Source organism: Myxine glutinosa, chromosome 8 (assembly GCF_964187855.1).
Source record: "Myxine glutinosa chromosome 8, kmMyxGlut1.1, whole genome shotgun sequence".
NCBI lineage: Eukaryota > Metazoa > Chordata > Myxini > Myxiniformes > Myxinidae > Myxine > Myxine glutinosa.
In genome coordinates this window covers 94416486-94438868 of record NC_136268.1, presented here as the reverse complement: position 1 = coordinate 94438868, position 22383 = coordinate 94416486, and the positions used below count along the sequence as shown (strand labels likewise).

Sequence of the window (22383 nt, the reverse complement as noted above, 5' to 3'; positions counted from 1 at the left end):
CGATTTAGAATAGGCACAATGTATCCCTGTGCATCGTAAGAGGCGACTCAGGGTTGGCGTCAGGAAGGGCATCCGGCCATAAAAACATTGCCTCAAACAGGGAACCATGATTGTCATGGGACCCGCAAGGCTAACCTCCGCTCTAGCGGGGAAAATGGCCTTATAACGATCATTCATTCATTATTCTCTATTAGTTTATTTATCTATTTTCTTGCTTCTGAAATCAAATTTGTTTTGCGATTTTGGCCCTGAAACTTATTTCACAGAAGATTGGCATTGTACAACTCAAGTTGTCTTGTGTATCTGCCTGTCCTGTAGACAATGTCTTTGTTAATTTAATTAATTTAATGCAGTTAATTTGCCTTTTATGTGGCCTTAGAATTGTGATTTGAATGACTGCACAAACAGTTTTACGGGCAATCTAAGGTCTCGTAGGATGTAGATGTACACACTCGCCTCTAAGCTGTCTACCCTGGGTTCGCATCTCAGCCCAGTTATAAACTGTCATCCCGGTGTTTCGAAGGCAGGGTGATTGATTCAGCAATGTGTGTGACGACCCTCGAATGGATGTTGGACTCGGCATTCCATCTGCCGACATTAGTTGGTGGACGTTTAAGATCCCACAGTGTCCTTCACAAAGAGTACGTGAGCTGTCGCTGGCACCCTGAACAAATTACAAATTATTGGCGCAAACTGCGGAGGGCATTGCATCAGTGGCACACCCATGCCCTCAGCCAATGATGCTAGCCCACAGCCATGCCCTCGGCCAATGATGCTAGCCCACAGCCATGCCCTCGGCCAATGATGCTAGCCCACAGCCATGCCCTCAGCCAATGATGCTAGCCCACAGCCATGCCCTCGGCCAATGATGCTAGCCCACAGCCATGCCCTCGGCCAATGATGCTAGCCCACAGCCATGCCCTCGGCCAATGATGCTAGCCCACAGCCATGCCCTCGGCCAATGATGCTAGCCCACAGCCATGCCCTCGGCCAATGATGCTAGCCCACAGCCATGCCCTCGGCCAATGATGCTAGCCCACAGCCATGCCCTCGGCCAATGATGCTAGCCCACAGCCATGCCCTCGGCCAATGATGCTAGCCCACAGCCATGCCCTCGGCCAATGATGCTAGCCCACAGCCATGCCCTCGGCCAATGATGCTAGCCCACAGCCATGCCCTCGGCCAATGATGCTAGCCCACAGCCATGCCCTCGGCCAATGATGCTAGCCCACAGCCATGCCCTCGGCCAATGATGCTAGCCCACAGCCATGCCCTCGGCCAATGATGCTAGCCCACAGCCATGCCCTCGGCCAATGATGCTAGCCCACAGCCATGCCCTCAGCCAATGATGCTAGCCCACAGCCATGCCCTCGGCCAATGATGCTAGCCCACAGCCATGCCCTCGGCCAATGATGCGAGCCCACAGCCATGCCCTCAGCCAATGATGCGAGCCCACAGCCATGCCCTCAGCCAATGATGTGAGCCCACAGCCATGCCCTCAGCCAATGATGCAAGCCCACAGCCATGCCCTCGGCCAATGATGCTAGCCCACAGCCATGCCCTCAGCCAATGATGCGAGCCCACAGCCATGCCCTCAGCCAATGATGCAAGCCCACAGCCATGCCCTCGGCCAATGATGCTAGCCCACAGCCATGCCCTCAGCCAATGATGCGAGCCCACAGCCATGCCCTCAGCCAATGATGCTAGCCCACAGCCATGCCCTCGGCCAATGATGCTAGCCCACAGCCATTCCCTCGGCCAATGATGTTAGCCCACAGCCATGCCCTCAGCCAATGATGTTAGCCCACAGCCATGCCCTCGGCCAATGATGCTAGCCCACAGCCATGCCCTCGGCCAATGATGCTAGCCCACAGCCATTCCCTCGGCCAATGATGTTAGCCCACATCCATGCCCTCAGCCAATGATGCTAGCCCACAGCCATGCCCTCAGCCAATGATGCTAGCCCACAGCCATGCCCTCAGCCAATGATGCTAGCCCACAGCCATGCCCTCGGCCAATGATGCTAGCCCACAGCCATGCCCTCGGCCAATGATGCTAGCCCACAGCCATGCCCTCGGCCAATGATGCTAGCCCACAGCCATGCCCTCGGCCAATGATGCTAGCCCACAGCCATGCCCTCGGCCAATGATGCTAGCCCACAGCCATGCCCTCGGCCAATGATGCTAGCCCACAGCCATGCCCTCGGCCAATGATGCTAGCCCACAGCCATTCCCTCGGCCAATGATGTTAGCCCACAGCCATGCCCTCGGCCAATGATGTTAGCCCACAGCCATGCCCTCGGCCAATGATGCTAGCCCACAGCCATGCCCTCGGCCAATGATGCTAGCCCACAGCCATGCCCTCGGCCAATGATGCTAGCCCACAGCCATGCCCTCGGCCAATGATGCTAGCCCACAGCCATTCCCTCGGCCAATGATGCTAGCCCACAGCCATTCCCTCGGCCAATGATGCTAGCCCACAGCCATGCCCTCAGCCAATGATGCTAGCCCACAGCCATGCCCTCAGCCAATGATGCTAGCCCACAGCCATGCCCTCAGCCAATGATGCTAGCCCACAGCCAGGCCCTCAGCCAATGATGCTAGCCCACAGCCATGCCCTCGGCCAATGATGTTAGCCCACAGCCATGCCCTCAGCCAATGATGCTAGCCCACAGCCATGCCCTCGGCCAATGATGCTAGCCCACAGCCATGCCCTCAGCCAATGATGCTAGCCCACAGCCATGCCCTCAGCCAATGATGCTAGCCCACAGCCATGCCCTCAGCCAATGATGCTAGCCCACAGCCATGCCCTCAGCCAATGATGCTAGCCCACAGCCATGCCCTCAGCCAATGATGCTAGCCCACAGCCATGCCCTCAGCCAATGATGCTAGCCCACAGCCAGGCCCTCGGCCAATGATGCTAGCCCACAGCCATTCCCTCGGCCAATGATGCAAGCCCACAGCCATGCCCTCGGCCAATGATGCTAGCCCACAGCCATTCCCTCGGCCAATGATGCTAGCCCACAGCCATGCCCTCAGCCAATGATGCTAGCCCACAGCCATGCCCTCAGCCAATGATGCTAGCCCACAGCCATGCGCTGTATTTGAAAGAAGAAGACCGCCAATTTATATACTTTCAAATATGAAGGTCTCCTTATTCATAATTCCAGAATGTGCAAATGTGAAGTGACAACAATGTCACGCATTATACATGGCATGTTTCCTGCATCATTCAACCTACGTAACATAGTGTGTCATACACGGCAGAGTACGTGAACGTAGTGTGTCATGCACGACAGCGTACATGCAGTGTGTTCATGTACATTCAAATGGCTGCTTTCTGCTTGCACGAGACAACACGTTATCATTCAGTTTTTTGCATTTGAGTTTAGACAGTTATCGTCAGCTGGTTACAGTGTGTCGATAATGAATGAATGAATAAACGAATGAATGAGAATGGAGAAAGGGCGGGGGGGGGGGGGAAATGGCAAAAAAGCAGTGATCCTGGATTTTGGGAGTTTCACCAGAAGGGGTTGCTGGAGGACCAGGGGTTGCAAGACCTGGAGGACCAGGTTGAAAGAGCAGGGGGTGCAAGGCCCGAAAATAGGTCATCGAAGACACAGAGACCACCACCCTATCTGTGATGGCAAAGTGATAGACCCATTAAGCATGGGAGGTTCCAATGATCCTGAAGGTCAATCTGAGCCAGATGTGAGGCAGATGAACCAGCCCAGAGGGGAGATCAGTACTTCATCAATCTGATTGAAGGCCTTATAGGTGGATGGGAGTTTAGGTGTGCCAAGGATGCCCAGTCAGCGGCTGACTTTGGAGGTCAACTTTGAAATGTGGTTTGCCAAGAAAGATCATGGCTGATGGGGAGACCCAGGAGTTTGAATGATTGAACTTCCTCAAAAGGAATGTTGAGAAAGTAGATTTATGGGGGGAAGGGGAGGGTTGCCAGATGGTCATTTTGGAGAGAGAGTGTGAGATTTGTCAGGATTGAAAGACGTATTCCAAATGATTGACCATCTTGTGATTTTTTTTTTTTCATGGTCTGAAGAGAGGGAAGATGCTGCTGCCTGAACGATGAAGGATGTCACGGCAGAGGGTGGCATCATCAGCAAATATATGAAGGGGATTTTCCGGAGAGTCAGAGAGATCATTAATGAAATCAGGAATAGGACTGAGTCCAGAACACTGCCTTGGGGCTCTCCAGCCTTGACAGGGAGATGAGATGAAAGGATTCCGTTGAGCCACACATTAGCTACAAGAGTAGAGAATGTCAATAAGCCACGTGTGAAGCCAGCCTTGGATGCCATAGGCAGAGAGTTCGTTTGGAGAGTAAGGCAGGATGCCAGACCATCAAAAGCATGGGACAGGTCTTGAGAGACTGCTCCATTGTTGGGTGAGTAGAAGCAGCATGTCCAATGGTCCAATGTAGAGTTGCCTGATCTGAATCCAAATTGGTGATCTCAGATGAGGTTGTTGGAGAAAAGGAAGGATTTAATATCAACTACGATGATAGATTCCATGACTTTGCTGATGATTGGAAGTAATCTGATCGGTCTGTAGTTGAGGGGATCAGTGTTTGCACCTAGTTTATGTAATGCAGTGATGCTGGCTGATGTCCAAGCAGATGGAAGATGACCCAGGGCAAATGACTTGGGTAAAAATAACAGAGAAAGAATGTGCCAGAGCAGCAGAGCACATTTTTAGGACAGTCTGAGCAGTTGGATATGACTGGGTAGGATGGGTACAGAAGGCAAGGGGTTGGAGGGCACAATATTTGGAAGAAAGCACAGAATTGAGGTATTCGACCTTCTCACAAGCGGAGTCAGCTGATGCAAGGGGAGCATACACCAGAGACAGACTTGCACAAGGTGCCAATCAGGTTTTAAAGGAGGGAGACAAGTTTGAAAGTTCATTTTTGAGATTGGACACATGTTATTTTCTGGCTGTCCTGAGAGTGAACTCACACTTGTTGTGGGTTTTGTGGAATGCCCTGAGATTGCCTTTGGTTGTCTTTGCTTTCCAGGAAGAGAAGGCAAGTTGTTTCAAGGAAACTGCCTCACTTCAGGATTCAGTGTACCATGGGCAGGAAGGGTATGATAACTGAAGATGTGATGGGATGAATCTGTGTATAATAGTTAGCAGGTTTCTGTGGAAGAATTCCCAGGTTGAATTAATATCAGGAGCATTATATATAGGAGACCAGTCCTGAACCGAGATGGCTGCTTGCATTCCTTCCTGAGTGAACTGTCGGACTCGCTGGCGCTGAGGCAGCTCTCTGAGAATAGCCTGAGACATGGAACCGATCCCTCATCCACCATATTCACCAGACCTTGCACCCAGTGACTTTTGTTTGTTTGTTTTTCTCCAAAAAAATGAATGACTGCCTTTGGGGTTGCAACCTATATATACTCCAAGTCGGAGTTGGCATCATTGATTTATCAGTGGGCTCTACATATCCCTGAAGAAAGGTTTTCTGCAGCCTTCACATCATGGATAGACAGGTGCCAAAGGTGTACTCCTCAGGGACTATGTTGAGTAGTGTAAGCATGCCATTTTTGTCAGTTTTTTGCACTTCTTGAAATAAAATGAGGACTTCATATCTGAACCCCCTTCCCATATATGTATGATCTTTGTCTTCACCTTGATAAATCATGTCTTTAATGCAGCTCAAGTTGTCTCTGCTTGTTATCCCAGTGCATTTTTAAAACGGGGGTGTGTGGGATATTTTAATCGGCTCTGTCTGTCTATCCATCCGTCACACAGTCTATGAAAACAATTGTGCAAAAAAATTCACCAAACGTGGTAGTTGTAATCACTACATGGCAAGAAGGTCCAGGAAAAGTATCATTTTGGCCCTGCCCTCTGGGGTGGGGTCAATACGTCAAATACCAAAAAATGCAATTACTGGCGCCTTTTTACACATTTTAAAATTTAACTTTGTATGTGCAATGAACATTGGGGGACACATGAAATATGTAACAATTCTTTGGATTTGACACCTGGTTCATGCCCCATGGGGTGGTGGACTTTGGGTCAAAGGGGTCAACGCAGAAGATTTTCTTTTTTAATTCAAAATTTGATGTTGTGTCATTCTTGGTCAAACTTTGAGGTCTTTCCACTTCGCTTTCGGTGGGAAGCGTGGGGATGTGTGATGGCGAGCCATCGACTTCGCTGTAGTTTATTACCTCCGCCACCAGAGGTGGACTGAGGTTATATTTTCACCCCTGTCTGTCTGTCTGTCCGTTTGTGAACAAAATATCTCAAAGTTGTGGACGGATTCAGACGATGTTTGGCAGAGATGTAGCGTATGTGACAAGGACGAAATGATTAGATTTTGGGGGAAGATCCGGATTAGGATCCAGCAAGTAGAATTTTTTTAAGTGATTCTTCACCATTTGGGAGATAGGGACAAAAACGATACATTGCAGGATATCTCAAAAAGTTATGGATGGATTTGGATGAAACTTGATGGACAGGTTGTGTGTGTGAGAAGGAAGAATCGATTCAGTTTTTGTGAAGATCCGATCTGGCTCGTAGAATTTTTTAAGTGATTCTTCACCATTGAGTGATATGGCCAACCAGGCGGAGGTATGCTCTCTACTGAATGCCATTCTCGTTTAATCTCCAGTTAGATTTTAACTTCAATATACTCAACCTTTATTGCAACAACTTCCTTGTTTTCTATATATGTAACTACCTTTTGTGCATGAACTGGTGGAGCCACATTATTCCATAAATGTGGTAGGGGTGTATCCTTTTGCCATGAACCAGCTGTGTCCCAGGATTTTCTGGCTACTTGTGTATGTGCCAGTTGGGTGTCCTTTCTTTTGTCCATTGTCGCCAAAAGTCAAACCTTTTGAGCTTTCCTCTATTACTGGTTGTTTTGCCACCGTGCCCTTTCCAGACTAATCTCTCGAGGCTTGCAAATGGGCTGTAAAGGAGAAGGGAGCTTTGGATAAACTGTTTCTCTCGGCCATTCTGCCGAAGGCCAGGACCCAGCGGCAGTAGCACTTTTGCCAGATGGATGTGGCTTTAGCCACTCTGCCACCTTGGTTCGCTCGTGCAATATCATGTGCACAGGTTTTGGATGTTGGAAGATCGCGGGTCAAGATAAAGGCACAACCGGTGAAGAATTTGAATTGATTGAACCCTGGAGTTTTTCTCTCCAAGGACATTGCTTACAGTATGGTCCCAATAGGCTTTTACAGGCCAATGCAACACCATTTGGTTGTTTATTTTTATTTCATTGTTTACCCTTTTTACTTGCGAAATAGAACCGATCTTCACAAAACTTAACCACCTCGTCGAGAAAGGCTCAAAGCCAATGGTTTTTTGAGATGAAAAGATCAAGGTCACATGAAATCTTCGATTTTCATCCGGTTGACTTGAAATTTGAACATAATTTGCATATTGGGTCAGTAAATTTGTTCACCAATCAAAAACTAGCAGTATGTTGTTTTTGAGATCCAAAGGGCAAGGTTGCAGCGAGTGATTTAGCAACTACCAGTATATGACCACTTGTTTGTTTGTTTCTTTACATTTTTGAAATAATATGAAAGAACACCTGAGTTATTTTGTAGAGTGTACCAGTGTGTTTGAAAATGTAGGAAAAGGCTTGGTTAAATTTCCAAGTCTTTTTTCTTCTTCCTCCTCTGTCTTAAACGAGGGAAATTACTTTAATTCCTTTACTCATATTGCCTGTGCTCTTCTTCGGTTATGTTCTTGTCTTTTATGAGATTTTTTTTTTATGGAAAAGCTCCACCACAGGCCAAGCTCACACCGTTGAGTGAGCGTTAGATAGCTGCTTTGTAACTGAACACACCCCGGGTTTCCTCCCTTTCAGTTTAGTGTTAAACAGCAGGAGTGACTTTCAAAAAGTAGTCAAATGTGTTTGTAGTTTATAAGATTTTTTGCTTTTGGTAGGGCGTGCTCCCACCAAAACTGCACGATAAGATGTTTGTACACGTTAACACGCCCTTTTTTCAAGGAGGAAAAATCCCTTGGGGAGACGGGATATTAGTAGTGTTGATCATTGTTTTGTAATAACATAAATATTATGCTATTATATTTAGTGTTGTTGTTATTTTTGTTTTTCGAAGCGGCCTTGGAAAAATTCGCCACGGTAAAGCTATCTTAACACGGATATCCACTTCAACACGCAACCCCCTTTGCGGGGGAAACCCTCTTGGGGTGGGGTGGAAGTTAAATCCCTGCAACCTCCAACATGTGACTCTTAGTCTCCCTGTCAAGTTTGGTTGAGATTGGATAAGTAACGACCAAATGTTCTGTGATCAAAAATTGTCAGACAGTCAGATGGACAGACACCAAATTGTGTATTTTAGTGTGTTGTAACACTTCCTTGAGATTGATTATCCTCCATTTTTCATGTCAAATTTTGTGGCTAACAATGCTTTCATATTTTCCTCATTAATCCCATACCTGATGGAGTGTTCTTCTTCCTCTTCTTTATATTTTTGGCATATAAAATAACCAACCAACAATCTTCAACAAGAGTGAGTTCTAAAATCCATCCTTCTACTGACTTAACCACATATAACTGTCGTGCTCTCTGCACCTTCAGTTCGCATGGTGTGGTGTCTTGAGAACACACAGCAAACTGAATTAACAATACTAATTTTATTAAACCACTTTTTTAAATCATGGATTCTCATAATCTTCCAAATGGGTTAATTTAGATTATAATTGCACAATGGAACCAAATGAGTAACATGACAGGTCTTGATCATTAATCAAATAATTTATTGTACCCTCCCAGCTCCCCCTCCACCTGCACCCTCCCGGCTTCCCTCTAACCCACATCCTCCCAACTTTGCCCCGAACCCCTGACCCTCCCTGGTCCCCTCCTCCCTGCCCCTCCTGCCCATGCCCCACACCCTCCCAGCTTCCTCTCGCCCCATCCACATTCCTGCACCCCACCAGCTGCTCTGCCTCCCCTGTCCATAACTGTGGGAACCTCAAACATCCGAAGCCTCCACTCCAACCTGACATCTTACAATCCAGGCCGCTGCTGATAAACCAGACATCATATGTTTAACAGAATCCTTCCTCCGACAGAATGTCCCTGACTCCTTTGTGTCTCTCACTGGCTACCATCTTCCGGTTGGCAGACCTCAATCCAGTCCTGGTGGCGGAATCACATTGTACACCAGTCATTACATTTGTCACTGTCCTTTTAGTCCTCTTACACCTCCTAAACCCCAGAAGTACCTCTGGCTGTGACTTCCATTTCACTCCCACCTCTAGTTTGGCTGTGTGTTTTACCGTCCTTCAAACGGTGAGGAATTCATTTACATCTCTCTCAGATAACATGGACCAACTTTTAACCAATCATCTAAACTCTCTCTTCCTCATATGTTGTGATTTCAATAGTCACCATGAAAATTGTCTGGGTGTTGATACTTCTCTCACCAGGCATGCACTTCAGCAAAGGACTTCTGTGACTCTATGGGATTGACAATCTGCAGACTTCTGACAGATATCTGTCAATGGCAAATCTTTCATTCTGGATTTGGTTGACCAACTTCCCCACCAACGTGTCTTGCTCTTCCTCTGCTGCAATTGGTTCATCTTATCATGTGCTTGTGAAGGTCAACATCTTCTGGCCATTCTCAGAGAACAGCCTCAGCACCGGCAGGTCTGGCAGTTCACTCAGGCAGATTGGCAGGGACTGCAAGCAGCCATCTCACTTCAGGACTGCTCTCCTATATCTACCACCCCCGATATTAACTTAGCCTGGGAATTCTTCCACATACACCTCCTCTCTCTTATTCACAGATTCATCCCATCTCTTCAGTTATGCTAACAAGTTGTTATGTTAATTAAATATTTCTAATAACTAATTATTTCTTATGCTAATTAGCTTATGCTAATTATCATCCAGGGAGGATATATAGTCTGTGCTACCAAATATTAAGTCGAGGGTGTCAATAATTTTGTCGATGCCATTTATTTTAATTTACTGATTTAAACGGATATATTAAGTTCTGAATCAAAAACAAAGGTTCTGTAATATTAACAGTGAAATAAAGAATTTTGGAGATGAAATACTTTTGTCAATTTCAACTTATTTTTAGAGAAAATTGTGAGTTATTTTTTAAAGTACAAGGGTGCCAATATTTTTGGCCACAACTGTACATAATAATGTGTTGTTGGAATTGGCAAAAGTATTGGAGCTAGTTGTGCTTGTAATGGTATTTATCTGGGTGTCAAGCTAATGCATTCTGAATCTCACTGTCATGAATCAGACGTGGATGTCCCCGAAACTCCAGAATTGACACTCCAGCACGTGCGAGCCTGAGCTCCGATAAGCTTGGACTTTCTTGGGAAAACCACATTTCGAGGTGGCCTCCAAAGCCAACCGCCGACGGGACTTCTTTCATCATACAAAGTCTTTCCTTGGCACACCTTAACTCCTATCAAGGGACGATGAGAAGGGGGGAGAGGGTCGTAGGGGTCAGAGGGTCGCTGCCCTGACCCGAACCCCTAGTCTGGTCCTTTTAACTGTACAATGAAACACCTCGTCGGCTCGTCTTCACTTCCTCATCGTGATATGATTGAAGAGTCATGGCCGGTGAAAGACGTTATGCTTTGTTTGCAGTCCCACATTCTTGGTTGGCCAGCGGAAGCTGGGTTCAATTCTTTCAAGAACCAGCTGGTTAGACGTGACATTCAACTAAGGTTTGGGCAGGAATTTGTAATTTGCCCAGCGTTCAGGCAATAGCTTGCTGACTTCCCGAAGGATACCGTGGGATTTTTTGCAAAAAAATTTGCAAGTTTTTTTTCAAAAAAACTATTTGCAAGCTGTTCACCAACTAAAGTCGGTGATGGGACATCCGTTTAACGTCCATCGGAGGGACGGCACACACATTTATGAATATCCAATTCTGTAAAACACCAGAATGACAGTTTATATTTGTGCCAAGACTCGAACCCAGGCTAGAAATTGAAAAGCAGTACCGAAAGCAGCCGCTGACGCACAGACACAAACTTCAAAAATATATATAATAGATTTGTTATTTTATTATTTACTTTTTGACACGTGTTGTGAGCTAAAAAGGCCTCTGAGCTGTGATTTTGCTTTGTTTATGAGCTTGTTGCTGTTCTCATTTTGGATCTTCATTAAATAAAGTTATTTTGAAAAGTTACAAAAGAGAGAGAATTAGTGGGGAAGAGGGTGGGGGGGAGTGGATCTTTGCTCCGGGGCCCGTGCTGGCTCTCAACGTCCCTGCTCCTATCCACCTACAAGGCCTTCATCCAGCAGGATGGAGTGCTACTCTCCCCTCTGGGATGGCTCCAATGCCTCACACCTTGCTCAGCTTGATGCTATAGAGACCAAAACCTTCAAGATTATTGGAATCACCCGCGATGAAACTGAGTCTACGGGCCTATCACGTCACCATCACAGCCAGGGTGGTGGTCTCTGTCTTCTGCCTCGTCCATTCTGTTCTTTCCATGCTTTGCCCGCCAGGTTTATGCAGGGTGCACACAGCCCACCATCAACCCCCTTCTGGTGAATCTACCTAAATCCAGGATCACTGCTCACATGCACTCATTCGTTGCTCTTTTTCCCCAACTGTGGAACCAACTTCCACATTCTCTTCAATCACAATCCTCCCGCCAGGTCTTCAAGGCAGCTGTTCACCCACCACCATTTCAGATTATCCCCAATCCAAAACCATATCTTTTCGACCCTTGTTGACCCCCACCCCACCCAATCCCTCTTCCTTCCAAAGTTCCAGTTTTCCCTCCTGAGATTTATCTTCTGTTTCCATCTTGTCCACACCATGCATCCTCTCCTGCCCCCATTCCTCACCACACCCATTGTTTGTCCTCCTAACTCTGTCTTGGCCCTCAGCTCTGCTGTTCCTTTTGTCCTGCTGTTTCCTGATGCGTTCAGTGTACTAGTACTAGCTCTTCCACGAGCCTTGAATATATATACAAAAAAAGGTTACTCCAGCCCGGAAGGGGGGGGTGCCCACTTGTTCCACAAATGACCCCATCCTGGATGTGAAAACTACTACCGAAGAGCAAGAACCCGAGGTTGTTTGAGATGTAAACCCAATTGGTATATGGGATTGATACTATTGTGTTCATGCATTGTAGCATGAGCTTTGCTCTTCTTGACTGCCAGGATTCTATTATTGTTAGTTTATATTATCATTATTTGTATTGTTGTTTTTATGATCATTGTCATTATTTCCTGGTTGTGGCCTGGTTCCTGCACCACTTGGGTGAATATACATGCTGACGGCACCATGCAGGCGTGGTGCAAGCTTGCAAGTTGAGACGTGGCTTAATGACCCTTAATGACGTAATAGCAGGAGCTGCAGCCTCCTCATGGAGTTTTGTGATGGCATTTGTTTTGATTTCAACCAGCGTGAGTTCTAATTGGTGATTTGCAACACGGGAAGCCATTATTTATATACCCTGTGTCGAATTACGAGATGCTACCGGTTGTGGCACAAGTGATGCTGAGGCGCAGCCAACATCATTGGTGGCAATACAGAAAAACGATAATAACTAGATGTTATTTTGAGTTCAATAACGAAGGCTTGCATTTTGAATTCCAAATTTGACTATTTACAAAACGGCGTCAGGACATCCAAGGTGCATCAGCGAGTTCAAAGGTGAAAGGTCAGATCGATCTTCAAAAGGTCAACTTTATCTAGCTTGTGAAAATTCTTCTCAGTCACCCCAAGGTGCATCATCATCAATGTGTAAACACAAACCTTTTCCAATTTAAGAAATAAGTGACAGTGATATCGGGTGTCCATAAAGTCCTTGTGCAATTTTGAACTTTTACAACTTTTGATTTATACATGATAGAAACAAACTACAAATGGGACATGAAAGTTTAATTCATCAAGTATGTACTTTATATTGTTCAATTTTTTAGGCTTCAACAAAACTGCTCTCTTTCATAATACACAGTTGAATCTGATTTCCCCGCTTATTGAAAACATTCCCCAGTTGCTGCTGGGTAATTTCATGAATTGCATTTGTGATCATAGCCCTAAGTTAATCTGAAGAATGTGGTTTGGATGATTAAACAACGGTTTTCCAAAGCCCTATAAATGTAGTCTATAAATGTAGTCTTTAAAAAGGTAATCATACTTATTTGTGGTTTACGATTTTTTAATTCCCTATAATAACATTTCCTTCCGTAAGGGTGTCTGGGGCAATATTGCATGTCACAAAAACCACTTGGGGAGGGGGATATTGCTTTGTAAAACATTAATATTATGCTATTATCATTATTTTTTGTTATTAAAAGTGGCCTTGGAAAAATGCCATGATAAGCCAATATCTCGGGAAAAATGCCATGATAAGCCAATATCTCGGGAAAAATGCCATGATAAGCCAATATCTCGGGAAAAATGCCATGATAAGCCAATATCTCGGGAAAAATGCCATGATAAGCCGATATCTAGGGAAAAATTCCAGGGGCATAGAAAAGGCCCCTTTATATAAGGGTATGTGCCATGTGGCAAAGTATAGAAAAGGGACATTCCATAGCTTGGAGAAAATGTCGAACAATAGAAAAGAAGGGACATTCAAAAAATCTCGTGCGCATGCTGAACTACCCTTGTGTTCTGAGGAGGAACCAAGTAATGCTCTAGAAAAGTTCATATGAAGGGACGCCAATTTGATCATGCTACCTCGACGTACAATGTATTTACTTCTGAAATTTACAGCCGATTTCTTCCAGTAGAAGCCGAGAAACTAATTTTCAGTCCCCATGTTAAAGCTGCATACAGAGAAACGATCCCATATAAAGGGAGAAGGGCGCTTTGCATCTCCCTTGATAATATTCTCAATATTTCAAAATATGTTTTTCCCAGCTTTTTTACATTGGTTTTATACAATCTGTAATTTTAAACTATGAGGACTAGCTGACTAACTGGAAAGAAATACTGCTGTTTATAAGATGATGGGAATAGAGCCTGTGATGGATGCTGTGAAGAGGAACAGGTTGAGATGGTTTGGTCATGTGTTGAGGAAGGATGAAAGTGACTGGTTGAGAAGAGTGATGAAAATGAATGTAGAAGGAAGTAGAGGACGGGGAAGACCGAGAAAGACTTGGCTAAAGATGGTGGAAGAAGAAATGCGGGCAAGGGGGTTAACAGGGAGAGATGCAGAAAATAGGGCAAAATGGAGAACATTGTCATGGGGACCGCAAGGCTAACCCCGCTCTTGCAGGGAAAATGGCCTTAAAATGCCTGTTCTTGTTGTATAAATGTCCTGCACGATACTTTTCTGTGTTTTTGACTGAATAATATGTTGTGTTACAAAACTTTGTTAATTTAAGTTCACCAATTTTGTGTGATTTCCATTTTTATTGTTAAATTGTCTAATCAGATGCATATATCGGCATTATATCGGTTATCATCTCACCTGCTCTCTAAATATCGGCATCTGCCCTTGAAAAACCCATATCGGTCGACCTCTATTCAGAACGTTATCTATTTTTTTTTTTTTTTTTTTTTTTTTTGTATACTGAATCGAGGCTCGTGAAAGAGCTAACATTTATTTCACAAACAAATCAACCAGACAAACAAAATATACAAAAAGAGGGAGCGGAAGACAAGATGGGGAGAGAAGGGGAAGCACACAACCACAACATTTGAGAGCAGGGAGAAGTGTGGGAGGGAGAGGGCTTGGGGGCAGGAGGCGTGGGAAGGGGATGGGGGGGGGGGGGGGGGAGAGGTATAAAACACAAGGGGACCGAAATTAGCGGGGGTAGAAAAGATCAAGGTTTTGGATGGGTGAGGATAAGAGATGGTGGTGAACAGCTGTTTTAAAGACCTGGAGGGTGGAGTGGGATTGAAGAGAGTGAGGGAGTTTGTTCCAGAGGCGGGAGAAAAGAGGAGTGAAGGTGAGCAGAAAGTCTTGATTTTGGCAGTTTAACCATAAGAGGGTTGCAGGCAGATCTTGTGCGACCTGGAGGAATATTTGGGGGACAGAGCCCAGAGAGAGCTGGGGGGGCAAGGCCAGAGAGGAGTCGGTAGAAGACGGAAAGACCACCAACCTGCCTGCGGTGAGTGAGTGAAAGGCCCTTGGAGTTAGCTTCATCGCGGGAGATTCCAATGATTCTGAACGCTTTGGTTTCAACAGCGTGAAGACGAGCTAGGTGTGAGGCAGGAGCACCAGCCCAGAGGGGAGAGCAGTATTCCATAGAGCTGCGGATGAAAGCCTTGTATGTGGTGAGGAGCTCAGGTGTGCCAAGGAAGGACTTCGCACGACGGAGGATGGCCAGTCGGCGACTGGCTTTGGAGGCCAGATTTGAAATGTGGTTTTCCCAGGAAAGATCATGGCAAATAGTGAGACCCAAAAGCTTGAGTGAGAATGTGTGATTCTGATTTTGCTACAAAATTTGATGTTTATCGCCTTTCAGATGCTATTGGTCGAACAAAAATCGTCCATAACAATAATAATTAATAATGATAATAATAAATAGCCAGAAAAATAACAATCGATGTTCCATTGGGAAATGGAAACCCCAAAAAAAGAACTCATGCATCTGTACGTTTATCTGTTTCCTCGCCCATCGGATAGTCACAGTCTTTGTAGTCATAGTGCTGCATCACTTGTGCACAGATAAGGCCTACATTTATTTTCCTTTTATTTTCTCGAGATTTCACAAATTTGAATTGTTTGATGGCCCCAAAATCGGTTATACAGGCAACACCAACATGCTTGGCCCTAAAAAGATGCGGAAACTTTTTTTCCACTTTTTTCCACCAGATCCACTTTTTTTTTTAAATACCAACTTCTTTCCTGGAAGTCCTTGCAGTGTCCATGTGTTTTATACCTCTCCCTTCCCACGCCTCCTCCCCCCAAGCCCTCTCCATCCCACACATCTCCCGATGTCCCTGCTCTCAAATGTTGTCTGTGTGCTTCCCCTTCTCTCCACATCTTGTCTACTGCTCCCCTTATTATATGTTTTATGTGTCTGTTCGATTTTTTTTTGTGTGTGATTAATGTTAGCTCTTTCACGAGCCTCCATCTTGTTTACAAAAAAAAAAAAAAAACTTGCCTGGAGAAAGGTGGAGCAATATGACTGGAGATTGTAAAAGTGACGGGGTGGTGTGGGAGTACGAATGAATGTTGTGAAAGTGGAGGGGGTGTGTGAATGGAAAAACAATGTGGGTAAAATCCAAGTTTAACAGTTCTGTTGTTTGAGTTCATGCCGGTATTGTTTTTCCTCGACCATTAGCCTGAAGGAAGATATCCTGGCCAATGTAAATCCTGACGATGAAGGATCGGTGAAGATGAAAGCCGACATCCTCAAGTATGTAGTCATGGGATTTTTTTTGTTGTTGTTGTTTTTAATTATTCGTAATCGTGTTTGCTTCATTAATGTAGAGATTCCACATAGTAGAAGATGAAGGGAAAGCAGATTTAACCTTTACAATGGATCCAAATCAGAGCGCATGATGACTGGCACAGAGTTGCAAATGATGATGTTTGTTTGTGGGTGACGGGTTGAAGGATGCCATCGATGACATGGCGACGAACACATTCAACGCACTAATTCACTGAGCACGTACAAAACCGCGGCCTATAGCACGTGACACTGCTCCTAATCACCCCGCGATTTCCTTGGCCTGCAGCCAAAAGCACTTGTTCACAAGGGCAACAAAACTTTTTTATGCCATTGTCATTGACCCTGTAATAGGTTTCCATTGCTTTAGGTTAATATACAACCAAAACCCTGGTAATTGAAGGATCTCAATTGGTTTCTAAATGGCTATTAAACCAGCGAAGGCTCTCCCTCGAGCCATTTCAACCATGACGTTGGCATCTGCCTCGGAGCTTACCTTGTTCGACTGAAAGCATTTGCTAATATTCCTCATGACTGCCGAACCATCTCAAATGTTAAGGCTAATTGGCCCAATGGATGTGCAGGGGATTCAAAGACGTTGAGATGACGATGTTATCTCGATGTGTTTTGCACTTCACTTGTGAAGGATACTTTGAAAATTGTTTGCACTCCTGCCCGGTATGGTGAGAATGAAAGATGTTCCATTGGCATCAGGTCAATTGTCATGTGGCATCAGGTCAATTGTCATGTGGAATCAGGTCAATTGTCATGTGGCATCAGGTCTATTGTCATGTGGCATCAGGTCTATTGTCTTGTGGCATCAGGTCAATTGTCATGTGGCATCAGGTCAATTGTCATGTGGCATCAGGTCAATTGTCTTGTGGCATCAGGTCAATTGTCATGTGGCATCAGGTCAATTGTCTTGTGGCATCAGGTCAATTGTCTTGTGGCATCAGGTCAATTGTCTTGTGGCATCAGGTCAATTGTCTTGCGGCATCAGGTCAATTGTCTTGTGGCATCAGGTCAATTGTCTTGTGGCATCAGGTCAATTGTCATGTGGAATCAGGTCAATTGTCATGTGGAATCAGGTCAATTGTCATGTGGCATCAGGTCAATTGTCATGTGGCATCAGGTCAATTGTCATGTGGCATCAGGTCAATTGTCATGTGGCAGCAGGTCAATTGTCATGTGGCATCAGGTCAATTGTCATGTGGCATCAGGTCAATTGTCATGTGGCATCAGGTCTATTGTCTTGTGGCATCAGGTCAATTGTCATGTGGCATCAGGTCAATTGTCATGTGGCATCAGGTCAATTGTCATGTGGAATCAGGTCAATTGTCATGTGGAATCAGGTCAATTGTCATGTGGCATCAGGTCTATTGTCATGTGGCATCAGGTCAATTGTCATGTGGCATCAGGTCAATTGTCATGTGGAATCAGGTCAATTGTCATGTGGCATCAGGTCAATTGTCATGTGGCACCAGGTCAATTGTCATGTGGCACCAGGTCAATTCTCATGTGGAATCAGGTCAATTGTCATGTGGAATCAGGTCAATTGTCATGTGGCATCAGGTCTATTGTCATGTGGCATCAGGTCTATTGTCATGTGGCATCAGGTCAATTGTCATGTGGCATCAGGTCAATTGTCATGTGGAATCAGGTCAATTGTCATGTGGCACCAGGTCAATTGTCATGTGGCACCAGGTCAATTCTCATGTGGCATCAGGTCAATTGTCATGTGGCATCAGGTCAATTGTCTTGTGGCATTAGATAAATTGTCATGTGGCATCAGGTCAATTGTCATGTGGCATCAGGTCAATTGTCATGTGGCATCAGGTCAATTGTCATGGGGCATCAGGTCAATTGTCATATGGCATCAGGTCAATTGTCATGTGGCATCAGGTCAATTGTCATGTGGCACCAGGTCAATTCTCATGTGGCATCAGGTCAATTCTCATGTGGCATCAGGTCAATTGTCATGTGGCATCAGGTCAATTGTCATGTGGCATCAGGTAAATTGTCATGTGGCATCTGGTCAATTGTCATGTGGCATCAGGTCAATTGTCATGTGGCATCAGGTCAATTGTCATGTGGCATCAGGTCAATTGTCTATTTAGGATATTTGCTCTTTGATCACGAGTTTACACTTTGTTTGCCTCCCTCCTATGTGCTTGCTGGAAAATGCTGATAGATCTCTCCAATACGCAGACAATTGTATTGTACATTCACATGATGACGTAACGGATGATGCTAATTTCCTGGATTTTGATGCTGTTCTTTAGTTTGATGCGAGTGTCTTCTGCCTGGGACGATCTGCTCAGGAAGCAAAAGCAGAGGTCTTTGCCAGAAGTGAGGTGAGCATGCGATGGGCACAAACCTCTACTCATTCTGCTGTAATTTATCTTGTCATGAAATTTGTGTTGTAAGAGCTCCAATTTGAAGTCCACAACATAAGCATTATGTTCGCTGAATCGCAGTTTGTGTAACGATTCCTACATCGTTCCTTTCAAAACCCATTGTAGAAAAACGCAAATTAATAATGCCATAAGGTGACATTTTCACCCCTCTTTTGTTGAAATATTCGCAATCTATTTTCCGTGTACAGGGGCCTAATAATGCATGTACATTTATGTACAATGGCCTAATATGTGTTCATTTACTGTGTATAGTGGCCGAATAATGCATGTACATTTTCTGTGCACAGTGGCCTAATATGTGTACATTTTCTGTGCATAATGGCCTAATATGTGTACATTTTCTGTGTATAGTGGCCTAATAATGCATGTACATTTACTGTGTATAATGGCCTAATATGTGTACATTTTCTGAGTACAGTGGCCTAATAATGCATGTTCATTTTCTGTGCATAATGGCCTAATATGTGTACATTTTCTGTGTACAGTGGCCGAATAATGCATGTACATTTTCTGTGCACAGTGGCCTAATATGTGTACATTTTCTGTGTATAGTGGCCTAATAATGCATGTACATTTACTGTGTATAATGGCCTAATATGTGTACATTTACTGTGTATAGTGGCCTAATAATGCATGTACATTTACTGTGTATAATGGCCTAATATGTGTACATTTACTGTGTATAGTGGCCTAATAATGCATGTATATTTACTGTGTATAATGGCCTAATATGTGTACATTTACTGTGTATAGTGGCCTAATAATGCATGTACATTTATTGTGTATAATGGCCTAATATGTGTACATTTACTGTGTATAGTGGCCTAATAATGCATGTACATTTACTGTGTATAATGCCCTAATATGTGTACATTTACTGTGTATAGTGGCCGAATAATGCATGTACATTTGCTGTGTATAATGGCCTAATCTGTGTACATTTTCTGAGTACAGTGGCCTCATAATGCATGTACATTTTCTGTGCATAATGGCCTAATATGTGTACATTTTCTGTGTACAGTGGCCTAATAATGCATGTACATTTTCTGTGCACAGTGGCCTAATATGTGTACATTTACTGTGCATAATGGCCTAATATGTGTACATTTACTGTGCATAATGGCTTAATATGTGCACATTTTCTGTGTACAGTGGCCTAATATGTGTACATTTACTGTGCATAATGGCCTAATATGTGTACATTTACTGTGCATAATGGCCTAATATGTGTACATATACTGTGCATAATGGCCTAATATGTGTACATTTACTGTGCATAATGGCCTAATATGTGCACATTTTCTGTGTACAGTGGCCTAATAATGCATGTACATTTTCTGTGCATAATAGCCTAATATGTGTACATATACTGTGCATAATGGCCTAATAGTAATATGTGTACATTTTCTGTGTACAGTGGCCTAATATGTGTACATTTACTGTGCATAATGACCTAATATGTGTACATATACTGTGCATAATGGCCTAATATGTGTACATTTACTGTGCATAATGGCCTAATATGTGTACATTTACTGTGCATAATGGCCTAATATGTGTACATATACTGTGCATAATGGCCTAATATGTGTACATTTACTGTGCATAATGGCCTAATATGTGCACATTTTCTGTGTACAGTGGCCTAATAATGCATGTACATTTTCTGTGCATAATAGCCTAATATGTGGACATATACTGTGCATAATGGCCTAATGTGTACATTTACTGTGCATAATGGCCTAATAGTAATATGTGCACATTTTCTGTGTACAGTGGCCTAATAATGCATGTACATTTTCTGTGCATAATAGCCTAATATGTGTACATATACTGTGCATAATGGCCTAATGTGTACATTTACTGTGCATAATGGCCTAATAGTAATATGTGTACATTTTCTGTGTACTGTGGCCTAATATGTGTACATTTACTGTGCATAATGGCCTAATATGTGTACATATACTGTGCATAATGGCCTAATGTGTACATTTACTGTGCATAATGGCCTAATAGTAATATGTGTACATTTTCTGTGTACTGTGGCCTAATATGTGTACATTTACTGTGCATAATGGCCTAATAGTAATATGTGCACATTTTCTGTGTACAGTGGCCTAATAATGCATGTACATTTTCTGTGCATAATAGCCTAATATGTGTACATATACTGTGCATAATGGCCTAATGTGTACATTTACTGTGCATAATGGCCTAATAGTAATATGTGTACATTTTCTGTGTACTGTGGCCTAATATGTGTACATTTACTGTGCATAATGGCCTAATATGTGTACATATACTGTGCATAATGGCCTAATATGTGTACATTTACTGTGCATAATGGCCTAATATGTGTACATATACTGTGCATAATGGCCTAATATGTGTACATTTACTGTGCATAATGGCCTAATATGTGTACATATACTGTGCATAATGGCCTAATATGTGTACATTTACTGTGCATAATGGCCTAATATGTGCACATTTTCTGTGTACAGTGGCCTAATAATGCATGTACATTTTCTGTGCATAATAGCCTAATATGTGGACATATACTGTGCATAATGGCCTAATGTGTACATTTACTGTGCATAATGGCCTAATAGTAATATGTGTACATTTACTGTGCATAATGGCCTAATGTGTACATTTACTGTGCATAATGGCCTAATATGTTTACATTTTCTGTGCATAATGGCCTAATGTGTACATTTACTGTGCATAATGGCCTAATATGTGTACATTTTCTATGTACATTGGCCTAATAATGCACATACATTTTCTGAGTACATTGGCCTAATAATGCAGTACATTTTCTGTGTACATTGGCCTAATAATGCACGTACATTTTCTGTGTACATTGGCCTCATAATGCATGTACATTTTCTGTGTACATTGGCCTAATAATGCACGTACATTTTCTGTGTACATTGGCCTAATAATGCACGTACATTTTCTGTGTACATTGGCCTCATAATGCATGTACATTTTCTGTGTACATTGGCCTAATAATGCACATACATTTTCTCATTACATTGACCGAATAATGCATGGACATTTTCTGTGTACATTGGCCTCATATGGGCTAGCGGCTAGGGTGCCAGCTTAGGATCCTAGGATCCTGGGTTCGAATCCCGGTCGATCGCTGAATTAACGCCAGGGGGGTTGACTCAGCCTGTCATCCTTCCGAGGTCGGCTAATTGAGTACCAGTTCACTGGTAATTCCCTGTTTGTCGTAAAAGGCGACAAAAAGGGTTGGCGGCAGGAAGGGCATCCGGCCGTAAAACATTGCTTCAAAAAGGGGACCAACAAAAATAACAACCACGGTGCCCGAAAAAGGCCAACCCCCGCTTCGCGGGGAAAAATGGCCTCTAAAGGTCGTTTTTATTGGCCTCATAATGCATGTACATTTTCTGTGTGCATTGGCCTAATAATGCATGGACATTTTCTGTGTGCATTGGCCTAATAATGCATGTACATTTTCTGTGTGCATTGGCCTAATAATGCATGGACATTTTCTGTGTACATTGGCCTAATAATGCACATACATTTTCTGTGTGCATTGGCCTCATAATGCATGGACATTTTCTGTGTACATTGGCCT

At 44.0% G+C, this 22383-nt stretch overlaps 1 protein-coding gene across 6 annotated transcripts in view; it reads left to right on the top strand.

Annotated features, from left to right (window-relative positions):
- DSN1 (DSN1 component of MIS12 kinetochore complex) overlaps positions 1–22383 on the top strand; it is a 149054-nt gene that overhangs the window by 104148 nt on the left and 22523 nt on the right. For all 6 annotated transcript variants that reach the window (XM_068124867.2, XM_068124865.2, XM_068124869.2 and 3 more), the window contains 2 exons: positions 16249–16323; positions 18639–18710. In XM_068124867.2, the coding sequence (XP_067980968.2) occupies positions 16249–16323; positions 18639–18710 (147 nt within the window). The remainder of the gene's footprint in view (positions 1–16248; positions 16324–18638; positions 18711–22383) is intronic.